At 46.2% G+C, this 22,066-nt stretch overlaps 1 protein-coding gene across 3 annotated transcripts in view; it reads left to right on the forward strand.

Annotated features, from left to right (window-relative positions):
* ZYX (zyxin) overlaps positions 1–1,999 on the forward strand; it is a 57,128-nt gene extending 55,129 nt beyond the window's left edge. For all 3 annotated transcript variants that reach the window (XM_089654363.1, XM_089654364.1, XM_089654362.1), the window contains exon 9: positions 1,096–1,999. In XM_089654363.1, coding sequence (XP_089510489.1) covers positions 1,096–1,206 — 111 coding nt within the window. In that variant the 3' untranslated portion in view covers positions 1,207–1,999. The remainder of the gene's footprint in view (positions 1–1,095) is intronic.
* Positions 2,000–22,066: the final 20,067 nt, after the last annotated feature.

Below are 22,066 nucleotides of genomic sequence, written 5' to 3' on the forward strand. Positions count from 1 at the left end.
ACCCGGTTCCTTTGATTCTAAGGGCTGCCCACTGAGTGAATTTTGCTCAGTTCCTCGGCACCCGGCCTCAGTGTACACCCGACTTTATCTTTGTGTAAAGTTTGAGAATTGATCTCATAGACAGCATGCATACACAATATGTTTTTGACTTCTTTCTGATATAAATTTTAATGTTTTTGGGACATTTTTAATTGGATTAAAAAAGTTAATCATTTAGTCCTGATCATAAAAAGATTATTTATATACGCACTGTGGGGTTGATTTACTAAAACCGGAGAGTGCAAAATCTGGTGCATAGTAGCCAATGGGCTTCTCACTTCAGCTTGTTCAATTATTATTATTATTAATATTATTATTATTATACAGGATTTATATATTATTATTATACAGGATTTATATATTATTATTATACAGGATTTATATATTATTATTATTATACAGGATTTATATATTATTATTATTATACTGGATTTATATACTATTATTATTATACTGGATTTATATACTATTATTATTATACTGGATTTATATACTATTATTATTATACAGGATTTATATATTATTATTATACAGGATTTATATAATATTATACAGGATTTATATACTATTATTATTATACAGGATTTATATTATTATTATACAGGATTTATATATTATTATTATTATTATACAGGATTTATATAATATTATACAGGATTTATATATTATTATTATTATTATTATACAGGATTTATATAATATTATACAGGATTTATATTATTATTATACAGGATTTATATATTATTATTATTATACAGGATTTATATCGCACCAACAGTTTGCTCAGCACTTTACAATATAATGGGAGATAATACAGCAAAAATACAGTTCAATACAAGTGGGATAGGAGGGCCCTGATCCTGGGAGCTTACAATCTAGGAGCTTTGACAAAAAAAAACTGAAAGCTGATTGGTTCCTATGCAGAGCTGCACCAGATTTTGCACTCTACATTTTTAGTAAATCACCCCCACTGTTCCCTTTCATGCCTTGTCAGAGGTACTTGTGAACCTTTTTTTTATTTCTCTCTTTTTTTTTTCCCCATTTTCTCTCTTCTAGGACTGTGGTAGCTCTCTCTCTGTTGAGGCTGATGACTCTGGCTGTTTCCCATTGGATGGCCATGTTTTGTGCAAGAAGTGCCACATAGTGCGTGCGCGGGCTGTTCACTGATGCCACCTCCTACTACAAGTACCAGCCTTGTCCACCAAAGACACTTGGACCTTCTCCTGACCACACCCGTCCATGCTGCTGCTTCTACTGTAGTTCAGTGTTATGGATATTAACCAGTTTACAGCTTCTGCCGAAACTGATAGTTAACTGCTGGTCAGCCATCACTTAGCTGCTAACCACTAGTTAGTAAATCTTTGCTTTTAGCCTGCCAGAAAAAAAAAATGTTGTCTAAGTCTTAGTTCCAACATATTCTCTATATAATTTTTTTTTTCCTGTGTTTCAGAACTTTTTTCATCTCATGATCTGAGTGAGACTATCGATGGTCAGGTTTTTGTTTTTTTACCTGCAATACCTTTTAGTTTATCTTAATTTTGTTTTTGTATTTTATTCCTAAATTTTCAGAAGGCCTCTTGAGACCATTAGAATGCCATGTGCTCTTCCTTTAATTCTTTAGACTCCAAACCTTTTTGTTTTCACGTTATTTTCTCACTAACCCGTTCATATGTGTTACTGATTATTTGCACATGATTTTTTTTTATAACCAAAATTAGGTTTAATGTGACAAAAAGAAGTATCTGTTCTGCCAAAACGGATTCTCACGAATAATGGCCCCAAGCCGATGAAGTGTACAGAGACTGTAATATGGAATAAAACCCCCTCCGAAATACTTTAAAATGTGTCAGAACTTCAGAAGTATATAGGACCATATTTTTTTAATAGTGACCTTTTTTTCCTTTTTTTACGATAAACTATCATATTAAAAAATAAAAATAAAAAAAAACATGAAAAGGAACTGTGGCTTGGTCATTTCTTCGCTTTAGCATTTCTTCTTTTGTAGGCTCTGTTATGCGGGTTTGATTATGCTGCACCATTTATTGATAGGAGCAATATGGATGAGTGCTTGGAGTGAACATTCAGTAGACCAGTAGGCTCACTTTAAAAATTATAAAGTTCAACACTGCACTGATGGAGCTGTGGATGATGGAGTTCTGGGGGCTCTGGTTGGTGGGGCTCTGGCTCAGCCCCGGCTGGTGGGGCTCTGGCTCGGCCCCGGCTGGTGGGGCTCTGGCTCGGCCCCGGCTGGTGGGGCTCTGGCTCGGCCCCGGCTGGTGGGGCTCTGGCTCGGCCCCGGCTGGTGGGGCTCTGGCTCGGCCCCGGCTGGTGGGGCTCTGGCTCGGCCCCGGCTGGTGGGGCTCTGGCTCGGCCCCGGCTGGTGGGGCTCTGGCTCGGCCCCGGCTGGTGGGGCTCTGGCTCGGCCCCGGCTGGTGGGGCTCTGGCTCGGCCCCGGCTGGTGGGGCTCTGGCTCGGCCCCGGCTGGTGGGGCTCTGGCCCGGCCCCGGCTGGTGGGTCTCTGGCCCGGCCCCGGCTGGTGGGTCTCTGGCCCGGCCCCGGCTGGTGGGTCTCTGGCCCGGCCCCGGCTGGTGGGTCTCTGGCCCGGCCCCGGCTGGTGGGTCTCTGGCCCGGCCCCGGCTGGTGGGTCTCTGGCCCGGCCCCGGCTGGTGGGTCTCTGGCCCGGCCCCGGCTGGTGGGTCTCTGGCCCGGCCCCGGCTGGTGGGTCTCTGGCTCGGCCCCGGCTGGTGGGTCTCTGGCTCGGCCCCGGCTGGTGGGTCTCTGGCTCGGCCCCGGCTGGTGGGTCTCATGGTGGGTCTCAGCCCCGGCACTAAGGGCTCATGTACACTGCAGCTGAAAAACTGACGTTCAGGAGCTGTTCAGCATTTTTTTTTCAGCAGCCCCTGAACTCTCCCTAATGTTTTCCTATGTGTCCATGTACACATCTTCGTTTACAGTATTTTTTTTTTTTAACACTGAAAACTTGCGTTCAGCAGTCGATTTCATCAGCGTTTCAAACGCAAAATGCTTGTAAATGCGGCAACTCGCGTTTATAAGCGTTTGCAAATTTTTTTTAATGCTTCCAGTTCCGGATGCTGTCCGGAGCCTTTTTTTATCATGAAAAATGCATGCAAAGTGTTTTCAAGGTACTCAAATGGACAAAACACTGAACATAGGATGTTCTTACCAAGCTTGTCCCACATTGTAAGGACCAATTCACACCTCAGACCTCTCCCACCCTTGGAAACAAAAGATATGTTAATGACCGTTCACACCTCAAATTCCTCATGCAGACCCCCTGCCAGGCGGCCTTGATGACTCCCTCCACCAGACACCTTTCCCACCTTTGGAAACAAAAGAAATTTTAATGAGCATCTCACACCTAAGCTAATCTCAACACATTCTGCTGTCTCTGCTTCTACTCTCTGTATTTCTCTGAAATAGTTAATAATTTACCACAGTGCAGTGCATTCTGGGCATTTGGGAGATTCTCCTGTGCTTATCTTTAAAATAACGCTTCTAAATGCAAACGCACAGAAACGCGGTATGCAAACGCGGCTAAACGCGTTTTTTTTAGCCTCCGTTTTCCAGCAGTCAGTTTCCATCGTTCAGAAGTGTCCCGTGTACATGGGGCCTAAATGTAAGGTACAAATCTCTCTATTAGAAAAACAGGGATGATGACAACCATACCCTATGTTACATCGGATGACTTTTTGACTAAAATCCCCTATCCTAGTACAAATGCCCCTTCCCCAAAACATTTTTCCCTCCTTGCACAAATCCCCCCTCCCTCCATTTTCTAGCGCAAATCCCTCCAAATCATAACTCACAAATTTCCCCTCCTAGAACAATTCTTACCCCCTGCTGCCCCCTAATTCTCCTTTTCAACACAAATCATCACCCCCTCCCCAAACACACTTTATACCATGGTGCCCAGGGCAGCCGCCCCTCCTGTCCCCCCCTTGTCTTGGCCCTGCTAGTGATCCTGCTATGAAGGTCCTTGTTCAGGCACTTTTTGTTATGGGATGACCACCACCTTCCCATTGTGCTCCCCTGGTAAAGACTACAAGCGCCCAACATAGGTATGATCCAAGTATATCACGATCAGAAAGCCGCTAAACAGCAATGATATGCGGGTGACGCTGGAGCGAGAACATCTAGAAAGTGAATAAAAGAAGCTGGAGGCGATCAGTAGCACTGCGATAAGAGGATGAAAGAAACAAACGGCAATTATTCCATACACGGTGCTTTAGTGCAGCTTTTCTCAACCATGGTGCCCAGGCACCCTGGGGTGCCTTGAGGTTTCTTCAGGGGTGCCTTGGTAAAATGTCTAAAAATTACCCAAAACTTGTATACAAGCCAGCGGGTGGAATAAACCTGCCTTTTAGGTAATAAATTACCTCTACTGTTGGGTGTCCTACATGTGTGGATGTTGCTGCCCTATAAAAACTATTAGAATAGTTTTTCACATTTTAGAATGGGGTGCCTCGGGACTGTCCATAATTTTTAAAGGGTGCCTCGGGACTGTCCATAATTTTTAAAGGGTGCCTTAGGACTGTCCATAATTATAAAGGGTTCCTCGGGACTGTCCATAATTTTTAAAGGATGCCTCAAGACTGTCCATAATTTTTAAAGGGTGCCTCAGGACTGTCCATAATTTTTAAAGGGTGCCTTAGGACTGTCCATAATTATAAAGGGTGCCTCAGGACTGTCCATAATTTTTAAAGGATGCCTCAAGACTGTCCATAATTTTTAAAGGATGCCTCAAGACTGTCCATAATTTTTAAAGGGTGCCTCAGGACTGTCCATAATTTTTAAAGGGTGCCTCAGGACTGTCCATAATTTTTAAAGGGTGCCTCAGGACTGTCCATAATTTTTAAAGGGCGCCTCAAGACTGTCCATAATTTTTAAAGGGCGCCTCAAGACTGTCCATAATTTTTAAAGGGCGCCTCAGGACTGTCCATAATTTTTAAAGGGCGCCTCAAGACTGTCCATAATTTTTAAAGGGCGCCTCAAGACTGTCCATAATTTTTAAAGGGCGCCTCAAGACTGTCCATAATTTTTAAAGGGCGCCTCAAGACTGTCCATAATTTTTAAAGGGCGCCTCAAGACTGTCCATAATTTTTAAAGGGCGCCTCAAGACTGTCCATAATTTTTAAAGGGCGCCTCGGGACTGTCCATAATTTTTAAGGGCGCCTCGGGACTGTCCATAATTTTAAAGGGCGCCTCGGGACTGTCCATAATTTTAAAGGGCGCCTCGGGACTGTCCATAATTTTAAAGGGCGCCTCGGGACTGTCCATAATTTTAAAGGGCGCCTCGGGACTGTCCATAATTTTAAAGGGCGCCTCGGGACTGTCCATAATTTTAAAGGGCGCCTCGGGACTGTCCATAATTTTTAAAGGGCGCCTCGGGACTGTCCATAATTTTTAAAGGGCGCCTCGGGACTGTCCATAATTTTTAAAGGGCGCCTCGGGACTGTCCATAATTTTTAAAGGGCGCCTCAGGACTGTCCATAATTTTCAAAGGGCGCCTCAGGACTGTCCATAATTTTTAAAGGGTGCCTTGACTGAAAAAAGGTTGAGAAACACTGCTTTAGTGAACTAAAAGTCAACCAGTTAGGGTTTCATCTACTATAATATCCGTCTGAATAAGACCCTTTAATGCTATGAATGCTATAAAACCTCAGAAAAGTCTCCCTTCTAAACCTGACACCATCTCCCTCCCCCTCTTCGCTCTGGAAAGCTCCACGTCCGCAGGGAATGCAGACTGCACCATTGATTGCAATAAATCTCTGGGCTGTGGCCATTCCAGCAAACAACATGCAGATGTCAGACACAAGAAGACATTTCTGGTTTTTATTGGGGGGGGGGGGGGAGAATCTGTAACGCCACAGCAACATGATACGGGCTTTACAAGCCACCCGAATGATGTCAGAAGAACATGTACTGTAATCTGAGAGCGCGCTCGCACAGAACACAGATGTGCCTCTGTATATAATATATCAAATAGCAAGCCTTAATGTCTTACTAAACCCTCAACCGTAAAATCAGTCTGTATATACAGGAAAGCATGCTTGTTATACTCACTGTGGAACCTAAGGGGTTAATCCTCTGCATTGGGTAAAAAAAAGCTGTTTGATCCTGTCCTCTCTGATCCTCCCCTTCATCTGCTGTCCCAGATATAGTGAATTCATGGTCCAGGGAGACTAGATATAGTGAATGCAGGGTCCGGGGAGACCAGATATAGTGAATGCAGGGTCTGGGGAGACCAGATATAGTGGATACAGGGTCCGGGGAGACCGGATATAGTGAATGCAGGGTCCGGGGAGACCAGATATAGTGAATGCAGGGTCCGGGGAGACCAGATATAGTGAATGCAGGGTCCGGGGAGACCAGATATAGTGAATGCAGGGTCCGGGGAGACCAGATATAGTGAATGCAGGGTCCGGGGAGACCAGATATAGTGAATGCAGGGTCTGGGGAGACTAGATATAGTGAATGCAGGGTCTGGGGAGACTAGATATAGTGAATGCAGGCTCCGGGGAGACCAAATATATTGAATGCAGGGTCCGGGGAGACCGGATATAGTGAATGCAGGGTCCGGGGAGACCGGATATAGTGAATGCAGGGTCCGGGGAGAGCGGATATAGTGAATGCAGGGTCCTGGGAGAGCGGATATAGTGAATGCAGGGTCCGGGGAGACGGATATATTGAATGCAGGGTCTGGGGAGACCAGATATATTGAATGCAGGGCCCGGGGAGACCGGATATAGTGAATGCAGGGTCCGGGGAGACCGGATATAGTGAATTCGGGGTCAGGGAAGACCGGATATAGTGAATGCAGGGTCTGGGGAGACCAGATATAGTGAATGCAGGGTCCTGGGAGACAAGATATAGTGAATGCAGGGTCCGGGGAGACCAGATATAGTGAATGCAGGGTCCGGGGAGACCAGATATAGTGGATGCAGGGTCCAAGGTGAGCAGATATAGTGGATGCAGGGTCCAGGGAGACCAGATATAGGGAATGCAGGGTCTGGGGAGAGCGGATATAGTGAATGCAGGGTCCGGGGAGACCAGATATAGTGAATGCAGGGTCCTGGGAGACCGGATATAGTGAATGCAGGGTCCGGGGAGACCAGATATAGTGAATGCAAGGTCCGGGGAGACCGGATATAGTGAATGCAGGGTCTAGGGAGAGCGGATATAGTGAATGCAGGGTCCAGGGAGTGCGGATATAGTGAATGCAGGCTCCAGGGAGAGCAGATATAATGAATGCAGGGTCCTGGGTTTAGTAACACTGTAAGAAAAAATACCCTTTCTGCTAGGACTAGCCATATTCCCATGTCCTGCTGTAGGATGTGTTGTTATTGGTGGCTGTGGACAGTCAGTTTTTTCTGCTACAGCTACGCTCTATCTCATGGCATAACTTCAACCAGAGCAAACCATGTGCCTGCTATAGGGACCTGAGTTGTTTGGTGAATACATTTGAATAAAAATAAAGCTAGTTAAACAAAAAAAAAAATAATCCATATCCCAACAAAGAACGGATGCTACAATCAATTTCCTACTAGAGCTCTCCGCCATTTTAATTATCCACCAGGGGAATGCCGTCAGTATTCTGGGTTGAATGATGGCCAGAGTTATTCAATCATTGGGTGTCATGCTGGCCTACAGAACATTACTTACAAGCCCTTACGGTACATGAGCGACCACCTGTGCTGCAGCAAGGCCCACCTACCTCCAGAAGGAATATTCTATTACTGGACTGACCAGAAGATCTTTGGGGAAGGTATGTATACATTTAAAGAAAAAAGTTTGGGGACCCCTCAGGGCTCAAGGTCAGCAGCTTTCCAGCCTGGAGTTTTGAAGCTTTGTGAGGTCAGGTCCTGACGTTGGACAAGTAGACCTGGCTGTGGCTGTGATTAGTTGAGGTTAAAGCTCTGTGCAGGCCACTAGAGTTCCTCCCTATCAGACTTGTCAAACCATGGACCTGGCTTTATGCTCCTGTACCCAGTAATAGTGAGGGGTGTGAAATATCTTTGGCCATATTGTGTAATATTTTCAGAAGGAGATCGGCAATGGCAGCCCCCATGCTTCTCCTGTGAATAGTTTGCTATAAGAAACACTTCTGTATTTTATCCATTAAGAAGAGAACAATATCCCACCCCATAGCAGTCTTCTCTTCACCTCTATACTGCTCTCTGGAGAGCTGCAAGATGTCTAAATATTAACTTGGACCTAGCATTAGATACATTTTTCATGTTAAGTAATGCATTTATACAATTGCTCTGAAAGCAAACATTCTGTATCACACCAGAAGAATTCCGATTGATATTAGCGAAATGGGGGGGGGGGCGGTATTGATTTTTGGGGTCCCATCACACATGGTTTGGCTCTGATTTCCAAAGAAATAAGGTAGCACCCAACATGGACACCTACAGCCTTACTATGAAAGCACAAAGTCTTCCGACTTTTCCATACACAAGGATTTTGAAGGTGCGGAGGAATGGGTGATAAGCTAAGTCTTCCGACTTTTCCATACACAAGGTTTGTGAAGGTGCAGAGGAATGGGTGATAAGTTCTAAGTCTTCCGACTTTTCCATACACAAGGTTTGTGAAGGTGCAGAGGAATGGGTGATAAGTTCTAAGTCTTCCGACTTTTCCGTACACAAGGATTGTGAAGGTGCAGAGGAATGGGTGATAAGTTCTAAGTCTTCCGACTTTTCCGTACAAAAGGATTTTGAAGGTGCAGAGGAATGGGTGATAAGTTCTAAGTCTTCCGACTTTTCCGTACACAAGGATTTTGAAGGTGCAGAGGAATGGGTGATAAGTTCTAAGTCTTCCGACTTTTTCGTACACAAGGATTTTGAAGGTGCAGAGGAATGGGTGATAAGTTCTAAGTCTTCCGACTTTTTCGTACACAAGGATTTTGAAGGTGCAGAGGAATGGGTGATAAGTTCTAAGTCTTCCGACTTTTCCATACACAAGGATTTTGAATGTGCAGAGGAATGGGTGATAAGTTCTAAGTCTTCCGACTTTTCCATACACAAGGTTTGTGAAGGTGCAGAGGAATGGGTGATAAGTTCTAAGTCTTCCGACTTTTCCATACACAAGGATTTTGAAGGTGCGGAGGAATGGGTGATAAGTTCTAAGTCTTCCGACTTTTCCATACACGAGGTTTGTGAAGGTGCGGAGGAATGGGTGATAAGTTCTCAGTCTTCCGACTTTTCCATACACGAGGATTGTGAAGGTGTGGAGGAATGGGTGATAAGTTCTAAGTCTTCCGACTTTTCCATACACGAGGATTTTGAAGGTGCAGAGGAATGGGTGATAAGTTCTAAGTCTTCCGACTTTTCCATACACGAGGATTGTGAAGGTGCAGAGGAATGGGTGATAAGTTCTAAGTCTTCCGACTTTTCCGTACACAAGGATTTTGAAGGTGCAGAGGAATGGGTGATAAGTTCTAAGTCTTCCGACTTTTCCGTACAAAAGGATTTTGAAGGTGCAGAGGAATGGGTGATAAGTTCTAAGTCTTCCGACTTTTCCGTACACAAGGATTTTGAAGGTGCAGAGGAATGGGTGATAAGTTCTAAGTCTTCCGACTTTTTCGTACACAAGGATTTTGAAGGTGCAGAGGAATGGGTGATAAATTCTAAGTCTTCCGACTTTTCCATACACAAGGATTGTGAAGGTGCAGAGGAATGGGTGATAAGTTCTAAGTCTTCCGACTTTTCCATACACAAGGATTTTGAAGGTGCAGAGGAATGGGTGATAAATTCTAAGTCTTCCGACTTTTCCATACACAAGGATTGTGAAGGTGCAGAGGAATGGGTGATAAGTTCTAAGTCTTCCGACTTTTCCATACACAAGGATTTTGAAGGTGCAGAGGAATGGGTGATAAGTTCTAAGTCTTCCGAACTTTCAATACACAAGGTTTTTGAAGGTGCAGAGGAATAGATAAGAAATCCTAAAATAGTAAATACATTGCACAGCTCCACTATGGTAGTCCCTGCATGCAATGACTTACTCCAAATCCATGGGATTGGGGGCGGGCTGCCATTTTCTTGGTGGAGTTTGAGATGTTTCTAGAAAGAGGACATGGTGATAAGAAGGGCAGGTGTAGATGAGAAGACCTGGATAACCATCAATATTTTAATTCATCCCAAAGGTATTCCACATGGTTGATTTCAGGGCTCTATGCATGCCCATTGAGAGCCTCAACACCAAACTCATCCAACCATGTCTTTATGGAGCTGGCTTTGTACACAGGGGTACAGTCATGCTGGAACAATGAGGTTGGAATTGTATAAATTGTCTTTATATTCTGTATCATTACAAGTATTCATCACTGGAAACATATGAACCCACTCATTTGGAGGGGGGGGGGGGCACATAAATATGGCCATATATGTAGTATTCTCAGAGGGACATGAGCAAAGGCGTCCCCTGTATTTATATCTGACTTGAAGAGCAAAATGACCTGCACTTGGATTGTGCATGTATCTAAACACAGAAACACAAATGTAATATATTGCAGCTTACCAGTGCTTAGACATGCTGGTTGCATTAGTTTTCTTTTTTCAGGCATTTTTTCCTTTATTTTCACCTGGTAATCTTGATGGTGGGCGGCACAGTGGCTTAGTGGTTAACACGTCTGGCGTGCAGTAAATGGGTCATGGGTTCAATTCCCAACCATGGCGCCTCCTGCATGGAGTTTGCATGTTCTCCCTGTGCTTGCGTGGGTTTCCTCCGGGTCCTCTGGTTTCCTCCCACACTCCAAAGACATGCTGGTAGGTTAAATGGCTCCTGTCTAAATTGTTCTAGTTTCATCCCTGGCCATGCGGGATCTCCTGCATGGTGGGGGTTGGAGAAAGACCTGGCAACCTACCCTGTAAAATAATTGCTAAAAGAATTCAAGGAAAAAGTCGCTTACAAGTGACAGTCCATGCAATCGCCAAGGGTCAGATACGACTGAATGGCTAGATAGATAGAATCCTGATGGTAAGATATTTTTTGTCCTAGGGTGAACTACTGAATTGAATATATGGAGGGATAGTGTTGTTACCCAAGGACAGGAAGTATTTTAGAACTACAGAACACTACTTACGATAGGGGTTAGGTGACTGTCAGTCTCTGCTCTGCCCCTCCAGAGCTCACTAGAGCGCTGGACAGTGGAGGGGGTGGGAGCGGCTGGCTCAGGCTCTCAGCAGTCAGGCATTTGGGTGGATCCTGACACTAAAGTCGGGATCCCTCTAGGGTTTGAACTGACTGACTTTAGCTCACTGTTGGCTGAATAGGGATCACAGACGTACAGAAAAAAGTGCACTCCTATGACCTACAGGAGAAGTATAGCCAAAAGAGCTTTGGCCCTACTTCTTCTACATCTGTGTTCAATGGAGTTTATCAAACCCCTTTATAAATAAAAGATCTCTGTCCCGTAGGATAATGTCTTCATGCTGTCACTCACCGTACCACCTGTGTTTACACATTTCTTGCATGATAGAGGTCAGACAGCTGGAACAAAATGGACTTTTTTTGGTTCATTCCCAGAAACTAGCCTGAAAACATCACTGATCACAAGGTTCTCTCTTACCGCAAAATAAATCAATATTGTTTGTCAATTGACATTTATAGCTTTAGATTGGGTCAAGCTATGGAAGAACAGTACATGGCATCATAGCTACAGATAGCAACACAAGTCCCTGGTTCAGGGGTGGACTGACAACTCATGGGGCCCCTGGGCACTAGGGGATCATGGGGCCCCTGTGTCCTTGCCCAAACTCAAAAAAGCCTATGAAAAAGGTACCAGGGGCATCTCATGGGGCCTCCTACTGACCTGGGGCCCTTGGGCAGTGCCTGAGTTTCCAAATGGTCAGTCCGCCCCCGCCCTGGTGTGGACAATAGATGTGTAGCGTTCACCCCCAAACGAGCCGCTAGAATTAATGGGCCTACTTCAGTGGTAAACCATATATATATATTGGATCCACAGCACACCAGTACACCTTGTGGGAAGTTTTATAACAGGTTTAATAAGACAGGTAAAACTCTGCAAATAGACTGCAAATGACCTTGGAAAAAAGCAGTTAAATGCAGTGAATACACAAACCTTCTAGAATTGGCACAATAACATCAATAAACACAATATTCATGTATATACGTACAGTATACAGCGGTATAGCTATAGATCAGAATTAACCCCCTGCAACTACAGCAGCAATATGTCCCCAGCTAAACTGACGTCTCTTTAGGCTCAGTCCCAAATTCACTTGTATACTGTGGGATTGTAACACTGTGTGAGTCTATGTGTTGCACAGGCCTGTGTTAGTGAATCGGTGGAGCGCTCTTAAGGACTGACATGTCACAGGTTAGCAGTTGCTCACCACATCCAAGAAGAACAGTCTCCAGGGGTTAACTCCTTGAAGGGATGATGAATGGGGCTCTGTCTCTCTGGCTAGTTTTTTCCTGCTGTCAATTGTCAGTGCTGCACAATCTGTGAGGTGCCTCTCCTGGGATGGTCACACGCCTCCTCTGCGATTTCCAACACTCTGACCTCTCTTTGCGGTGGGAGATGTCGTTGCTGTCGGTAACTGCCGTCGCGGTTGACTGGTACCAATGATCACAGTTGCTCCTGACTTCAGCTGCTGCAGATAACTGTTGTCCTTAGCAACCTCTGCTGTTCTGGAAACAGTGTCAGTGTACTTCAACAGCAGGGACTGCAGACTAGCTCCCGCATGTCCTCTGCCAAGGCACATGGGCTCCTCCCCCTCTTCCTCCTTGCAAAGCATCCTGGTCCTGTAGTCCTGTGCAGTATAAAGTTCCATTGTCTGCCTCTGTGATGAAACTGCAACTCCCACAAACACTCCAATACTGCAGAGAGCTGAGCCAATCAAACCCTTTCTGACAACATGCAGTCTTAAAAAGGAAACAGTTCTTTAAAAGGGAAACAGCAATGACCTCACTACATATGTAATATCATTTATTATGTATATTATTTATTTGATATCTGGCCTGATGAAGGGTGTAAAGTGAAACAAAAAGAAACCAACCTTGCGCATTACCTCAGTAAACCATCATTTTATTAAATTCAGAATGATACTCACAAACAACGAAGGAAATCCAGCATGTTAGTCCTCAAAGGAACTTTAGATATGTGAAGCCTGTGCGAGTCCCATCATAGGGGTAGACACTCAGAGTACGTCCGACGCGTTTCGAAGGGCATCTTTATCAGAGCTCTTTGGTGCGCTTTCTTTTTTGTTTCACTTTGCAGTACTGGTCGGGCTTCCCTGGCCTTGTTTAGAGCTGCACAACCCTATATGCATTGGTGGTTGAATTTTTCAAGTTCTGGTTCCATCCATCCACCCTTATTCTGGGTCATAGAGCGCAGGAGAGGTCGTTTCTGGTTCTGATGAAGGGTGTGACACCCAAATGTGTTACCAATTAGTATTTGTTTTGCTGAAGTTCAGTACATTTTATTTCGGCATACTTTACTGTAAACAGGGGCGGACTGACAACTCATGGGGCCCCCGGGCAATAGGGGATCATGGGGCCCCGTATACTTGCCCACACTCAAAGCACACCCAAAAAGCCTATAAAAAAGGTGCCAGGGGCATTTCATGGGGCCCCCTACTGAACCCGGGCCCTCGGGCAGTGCCCAAGTGTTCGAATGGTCAGTCCGCCCCTGACTGTAAATTACTCTTAGCCAACTGGACCAATTGACACGCTTTATTTTTGTGGAGCCTCATGGGCTGTCAACCACTGTCTTGGTTACTCCAACAGTGAGATCTCTCTGTCGTAATTCCAGGATCTGTTTCTGTTCATCTGTCCAGGTTTTGGGTGTTGCCGTCCACCTTTGTATGTTCCAGCCAGGGGCGGACTGACAACTCATGGGGCCCGTGGGCAATAGGGGAGCATGGTGCCCCTGTGTTCTCGCCCACACTCAAACCACACCCAAAAAAGACTATGAAAAGTACCAGGAATCTCATGGGGCCCCCTACTACTGACCCCAGGCCCTTGGGCAGTGCCCGAGCTCCCAAATTGTTAGTCTGTCCCTGATTCCAGTTCCTCCCAGGGGCGGACTGACCATTTGGAAACTCGGGCACTGCCCAAGGGCCTGGGGTCAGTAGGGGGACCCAAGAAATGCCCCTGGTACCTTTTTAATAGGCTTTTTTGAGTGTGGGCAAGGACACAAGGGTCTCATGATCCCCTATTGCCCGGGGGCCCCATGAGTTGTCAGTCCGCCCCTGGTTCCTCCTGTTCTCAATTTTATCAAATAACTAAACATATCATGGATGATGGAAGCTCCTTATAATGGGCACAGCAGGTGACCTCGGAGATCTCTTCAATTGAGTCCCCAAGAGATTGAAGAAACTGTACTGTACCCAGCATTGAGATAATCTTTTTAGGTGGACTGATCCCTGACTTGGCTTTCATTATTCAAAGAGTGTTCTGCATCCAACACCATGGTAATGAAATTCATAGCTCTCTGCTATACAGCCAGATATCGTTTACTACAATGGAAAATAAATACTCTTTTATCATTAAATACAGATTTGTATCAATAAATATTTCATGTGAACTTTCAGAGCACTAAATGATAATGAAATCTGAACCTGTACACATAGAAAAATAGATATTTCATATTCCTGTAGATTCACTAAAACCAAAGTGACATTCCTAAGGGACAGGAGATTCTGGGGACAAACTCTCAAAGCCTATCCCCGGTCTTGGAATAGGAAGCAGTGGTGACTGTCAATTTGTTCAAGAGGATCAGGACTTGTATTCAGAGAGTACAGAGAGTCCCCAGGTCTCTTGGGATGATGTCATCGGCTTTTTTTTCCCAAAGTATTGTCCTGTCAAAAGAAGAAAAGATGAAAGCAGTGGCGGACTAACCATTTGGAAACTCGGGCACTGCTCCAGGGCCTGGGGTCAGTAGGGGGCCCCATGAGATGCCCCTGGTACCTTTTTCATAGGCTTTTTTGAGTTTGGGCAAGGACACAGGGGCCCCATGATCCCCTATTGCCCGGGGGCCCCCTGGATGAAAGTCAAGATTTCGATTAGATCCATATAGGATTTTGCATTTATCATTTATAGCAAGTCTGACAAAAGACCACAGCTGAGACATAGGGGTTGAATCACTAAAGGATTTGTGAACAATCATTGATCCTGAACGGACAAGCAAATCATATGTATCAGAATGTACTACGCATTCAATATGTACCTAAACATGCATTCATACAACATATAGTATATACACGGAATTTACCAACAAGGGAGGTTTGATATTTGAATGTGCACACCAGTGCCTGAACAAATGTCTGCTAAGACCTGGCATCCCTAAAATGTGATTTTCTCTCATTTATTTGGGTCTATCCAGCCATTTTATTTCTATGTCCATAAGTCGTTACATATGAGCAAAGTGCCCAGGGGCTGTGTTACTGACACCCTGGGATCACAGGAAGTGGTTGTATAATGTTGAGCACAGGGGGTTTGTCCCTGACAGCCTGGGATCACAGGAAGAATTTGGATAATGTTGAGCACAGGGGGTTTGTCCTTGACAGCCTGGGATCACAGGAAGAAGTTGGATAATGTTGAGCCCAGGGGGTGTGTCCCTGACAACCTGGGATCACAGGAAGGGGTTTGATAATGTTGAGCTCAGGCGCGTGTACCTGAAATGCTGGGATCACAGGATGGTTTTGGATAATGTTGAGCGTAGGGGGTGTGTCCCTGACAGCTGGAAATCACAGGAAGAGGTTGGATAATGTTGAGCCCAGGGGGTGTGTCCCTGACAACCTGGGATCACAGGAAAGGGTGTGTGTCAATGACAGCCTTAGCCCACAGACAGTGACTGGAATACTGAGCTCGAAAGGTGTATTGTTGACAGCCTGGGCTCTAAGAAAGTGGTTAGATGATGTCAAGCCCAAGGACAGTGTCACTGACAGTCTTGGATCACAGGAAGGGGCTGGATGATGTTGATCCCAGGGGGTGTGTCCCTGACAGCCGGAAATCAAAAGAAGAGGTTGGATAATGTTGAGCCCAGGGGGTGTGTCCCTGACAGTCTTGGATCACAGGAAGGGTTTGGATAATGTTGAGCCCAGGGGGTGTGTCCCTGACAACCTGGGATCACAGGAAGGGGTTGGATAATGTTGAGCTCAGGGGGTGTGTTCCTGAAATCCTGGGATCACAGGACGGTTTTGGATAATGTTGAGCCCAGGGGGCGTGTCCCTGACAACCTGGGATCACAGGAAGGGGTTGGATAATGTTGAGCTCAGGGGGTGTGTTCCTGAAATCCTGGGATCACAGGACGGTTTTGGATAAAGTTGAGCCCAGGGGGTGTGTCCCTGACAACCTGGGATCACAGGAAGGGGTTGGATAATGTTGAGCTCAGGGGGTGTGTTCCTGAAATCCTGGGATCACAGGACGGTTTTGGATAATGTTGAGCCCAGGGGGTGTGTCCCTGACAACCTGGGATCACAGGAAGGGGTTGTAAATGTTGAGTCCAGGGGGTGTGCCCCTGACAACCTGGGATCACAGGAAAGGGTGTGTGTCAATGACAGCCTGAGCCCACAGACAGTGACTGGAATACTGAGCTCGAAGGTGTATTGTTGACAGCCTGGGCTCTAAGAAAGTGGTTAGATCAGCAATGGGCAAACTACGGCCCGGCGGACCTTTTAATCCGGCCCGCGGAGCGTGATACTGTCAGGATGGCTGTCAGGATGTGTGTAGGCGGGGCAGCGTGATGAACGTGAGGGGAGCTAGGCTCCTCTCACAGTCCGCCCTGAAGACCGGAACGGCGCGGGAACACGGCGAGAGGAACGCGCGGAGCAAAGGTAAGTGAATTGACACAGGGGGGGACTTGGCTTACTACTTGGGGGGGAATAGTACTATGGGGGATGAAATACTATATGAGGGGTGAATTAATATGGGGGATGAATTAATATGGGGGATGAATTACTATATGGGGGATTAATTACTATGGGGGATGAATTACTATGGGGGATGAATTACTATGGGGGATGAATTACTATATGGGGGATGAATTACTATGGGGGATGAATTACTATATGGGGGATGAATTACTATATGGGGGATGAATTACTATATGGGGGATGAATTACTATGGGGGATGAATTACTATATGGGGGATGAATTACTATGGGGGATGAATTACTATGGGGGATGAATTACTATATGGGAATTATTACTATGCTTACTATGGGGGAATATTACTATACTTACTATGGATGACACATACACATCATTCATCTACTCTTGGTCTGGCCCCCGGGTCCAATATATGAACCCATTGCGGCCCTCAAGTCAAAAAGTTTGCCCACCCCTGGGTTAGATGATGCCAAGCCCAAGGACAGTGTCACTAACAGACTTGGATCACAGGAAGGGGTTGGATGATGTTGATCCCAGGGGGTGTGTCCCTGACAGCTGGAAATCAAAGGAAGAGGTTGGATAATGTTGAGCCCAGGGGGTGTGTCCCTGACAATCTGATATCACAGGAAGGGGTGTGTGTCAATGACAGGCTGAGCCCACAGAGAGTGACTGGAATACTGAGCTTGAAGGTGTACTGTTGACAGCCTGGGCTCTAAGAAAGTGGTTTGATGACACCAAGCCCAAGCACAGTGTCACTAACAGACTTGGATCACAGGAAGGGGTTGAATGATGTTGATCCTATGGGGTGCCACTGGCAGCCTAGAAACACAGAAGAAGGGGTTGGACGATGTTGAGCCCAGGGGTGTGTCCCTGACAACCTGGGATCACAGGAGGAGACAACTGTTTTTTTTGTGTATTAAATCTCATCTCCGTCCTTCCCTCCAGTCTTGCACAGTTGTACCGGCTCCTCTCCTGGACTGAAATTATTTCCTCTGCTTTCACTGCACACTGTGAGCTTCTCACAATATGCATTAGAAGCTGCAGCAAGCCAGGCCAAGTCCACCTTATTTTCTAGAGGATGTCCGACATCATAAAGCCCATTCCTCCCCAGCCTTGCATTGAGGATTGGAGGACAGTTCACAGGAGAATTCACAGCAGACCTTGGTGCCCGATGCTCGGCAGAGAAATGTCCATTGCCTTCTTTATAGAGCAGAAAACCGTCCAATAGCAGAGCAGATAACACCGCTTGGATCTGAACTGGTTAATGGAGGTGGAGAGGCCTCCTGAACGATCCTGGTGGCTCAGCTCTGTACAGTCAGGATCTCCATTGTCAATGTAGAAACAAGATGTTCTAGTTCCTCAATGACTCATAATGAGCATCCTTGCTTCCTGCGCTTTTCCTAAAACGGATGAACAAAGTTTTGCCTATGACAATATTTTATATCCGTCCTTTATTAAAGGTCGCGTCCCCTCTCTCTGCCTGTGCTCTCTTCTCTGATCTTTATTCTCTCTGCTGTTTGTTCTTTTTACTGCTCAGCTGTCTTTTTTTTTATACAGTTCTGTACAAGTATGATGCTGCAACGTGTACAGTGCACAATAGCTCATGCAATGGTCTAATGATACCGCCATCTGGCAGCTCATAGGAGCCTCAGGTACTGTTCACTCCTGACCCCAGTATTGTGCCCTCCTGACCCCCCTGTACTGTGCCCTCCTGACCCCCTGTACTGTGCCCTCCTGACCCCCCTGTACTGTGCCCTCCTGATCCCAGTATTGTGCCCTCCTGACCCCCCCTGTACAGTGCCCTCCTGATTCCAGTAATGTGCCCTTCTGACTCCCTGCATACTGTGCCCTCCTGATCCCAGTATTGTGCCCTCCTGACCCCAGTATTGTGCCCTCCTGCCTCCCCCTGTACTGTGCCCTCCTGACCCCCTGTACTGTGCCCTCCTGACCCCCCTGTACTGTGCCCTCCTGACTCCCCCTGTACTTTGCCCTCCTGAATCCCCTCTGTACTGTGCCCTCCTGACCCCCCTGTACTGTGCCCTCCTGACCCCCCTGTACTGTGCCTTGCTGACCCCCCTGTACTGTGCCCTCCTGACTCCCCTGTACTGTGCCTTCCTGACCCCCCTGTACTGTGCCCTCCTAATCCCAGTAATGTGCCCTTCTGACTCCCCGCATACTGTGCCCTCCTGATCCCAGTATTGTGCCCTCCTGCCTCCCACTGTACTGTGCCCTCCTGACCCCAGTATTGTGCCCTCCTGACCCCTCTGTACTGTGCCTTCTTGCCTCCCCCTGTATTGTGCCCTCCTGATCCCAGTATTGTGCCCTCCTGACTCCCCTGTACTGTGCCCTCCTGATCCCAGTATTGTACCCTCCTGCCTCCCCCTGTACTGTGTCCTCCTGATCCCAGTATTGTGCCCTCCTGATCCCCCCTGTACTGTGCCCTCCTGATCCCCCTGTACTGTGCCCTCCTGATCCCAGTATTGTGCTCTACTGCCTCCCCCTGTACTGGGAACCTCAAACATGGCACCACTTGCCTGGAGTTTGCATGTTTTCCCTGTGCCTGCTTGGGTTTCCACCGGGTACTCCGGTTTCCTCCCACACTCCAAAGACATGCAGGTAGGTTAATTGTCTCCTGTCTAAATTGGCCCTAGTATGTGTATGTATGAATGTGAGTTAGGGACCTTAGATTGTACACCCCTTGAGGGTTAGGGACTGATGTGAATGTACAATACATATGTAAAGCGCTACATAAATTGATGGCGATATATAAGTACCTGAAATAAATAATCTCCCTATTTGACAGACATCAGATAGGAGGTGAAGAGAAATCCCCCATACAGGGACCCAGCTAGGCAGTCTTATGTGTACGTGTCATGGCAGAAAAATGTGGCTGCCATTGTTGACTTAAAATGCCCGTTGCCTGGCAGTTACCAACTGGCTTCAGTTCTTTGTAAATGCCACAACTAGAATAACTGCGTCTGTTATACTTGTCTCTGGGCAGAAACTCAAATTAATAAAGATAATCGATCAGCATGCTAGCCAGATAACCAGCATTTTCAGAAGAAAAAGTCAGCACTGGAACTTGCTCTGTTTTTCCCATGACAAATTTTCTTTAATTTAACCCCCAAAGAGCAATTTTCAGCCATATTCTGGTATCCAGTGCAATACCCCAAATCCACCAGCAGATGGCACCATGTTATTATATGCTGACAGCACAGGAAAGCCTTCTCAGAATGAGATATGTGAATACCGTCCATTCTATCACATTTCCCATAGGAGGATTAGTCCTCATTTCAGGACAGTGGGTGGAGCCATGACAATTCCTTGATGCCCCAGTGGCCATATGCACATATAGATCCGGTGGTGTACAATGCAAATGTAGCACTACCTTCTTGAGGGCCGTTGGATTTGTTTTGGGTCCCCCTATGCTCTGCACGGCCAGGCAACACACATTTTACACACTTGCACATTCAAAGTCAGTAAACAGTCCTTGAGCTGGTTTTTAGTTGTTTTTTATTTAGAGGTTAACAACTTGGATGGGGTTTAGGGGTATATGGGATGCCCAAGGAACTGCAAACTTGGGGACAGGGGCGGACTGACAACTCATGGGGCCCACGGGCAATAGGGGATCATTGGGCCCCTGTGTCCTTGCCCAAACTCAAAAAAGCCTTTGAAAAAGGTACCAGGGGCATCTCATGGGGGCCCCCAACTGACCCCGGGCCCTTGAGCAGTGCCCGAGTTTCCAAATGGTCAGTCCGCCCCTGCTTGGGGACAAACTTCTTAGCAACCTGTGCACTATACAAAATGTAGATCTGAAAAAATAACATTGTCTCTTTAAGAAGCTCTAACGTCCCCCTTGGTATACCTCCTCCAACCCCAGATGATCCTACTCTTCACCCAGCTGCACTGAGGGTATCCCTGAGTAAAGGATTCCAAGATCTAGCAGTTATGTAGTCCCAGATGAGAACTAGTTGGGCCTTGCACCTGACTGCCCTCTTCCTTCATCTGGTCCAGGGGTGTAGAAGTACTCACACTGTCCTGTCCTGTCACTGTGGTGGGATGGTAGCTGCATTCAGACCTTTTGGTGGGCTGGTTCATTCCCTGCTGCTCAGGATGTCCTCCCTGGGAGACTTTGGGCAGTGGAGATCCTCCTGTCCGGCAACCAACCTGTAGGTAGGCTCCCCTCCCTGGGGCCCCCTCCCAGGCTCCACACTAAAGCTTTCTTCTCAGTCCACCTTCCACCCAACTCCAACACCACTCCTGTTGCTCAGGTTTTCCAAATGTAAAGGTTCTCTTTGGTCACCATGCCCAGCCTCCTTCCTGGGGATTGGCCAAGGTCCCCCAAACATGCAGATGTGGGCCTCCTCCCCTCCTCTACCCCACTTCCAGAAAGGTCTCTGAGTTTCTGGAAAGGTGGAAGGGCTCCAGAAGCTCTGATCTGTAGAGCCCCCCAGCCTGTCCTAATGTGAACTCCTGCCTCACTCTTAGGCTGACTCATCCCAGGCTGCTACACAGCCTCTGTCTAAAGAATGAAAATAAAGCCTATCTAGCTTTCCTATAGGCTGTTCAAGAAATATAGATTAATATTTATTTATTACAGGTACTTATATAGCACTGTCTATTTACACATTACAAATATACAGTGCTCAGCATAAATCAGTACACTCCAACAGATCCATCAGAAAACCTTTCCTTTCCTTTCAGAATCCACATGCTGGTAGGTGAATTGGCTCCTGTCTAAATTGTCCCTAGTATGTGTATGTATGAATGTGAGTTAGGGACCTTAGATTGTACGCCCCTTGAGGGTTAGGGACTGATGTGAATGTACAATATATATGTAAAGTGCTGCGTAAATTGACGGCGCAATATAAGTACCTGAAATAAATAAGTAATAAATCTCCTCGGAGACATTCTCTATTGCAATACTGCTATTTCTACACCCACGTGGGAGTGATTCATGAGAGCATTCAGGGTTTCACAGAGACAGAAAGAAGGTCTGAAAGAATAGAATAAATAAATAAATATATATATATAAAATGAAGCAACATATTAAGAGTAGCAGGTTCTTGAAATTACCATAGAATAAAATATTTGATATACAGCATGCCAACCAGCAGGACTGCATTCAAGGCGGCTTATTGGACAACTC

Source organism: Staurois parvus, unplaced genomic scaffold, assembly GCF_062004578.1.
Source record: "Staurois parvus isolate SC_StPar_1 unplaced genomic scaffold, SC_StPar_1.0 ptg000758l, whole genome shotgun sequence".
In the NCBI taxonomy this organism is placed as follows: Eukaryota; Metazoa; Chordata; class Amphibia; order Anura; family Ranidae; genus Staurois; species Staurois parvus.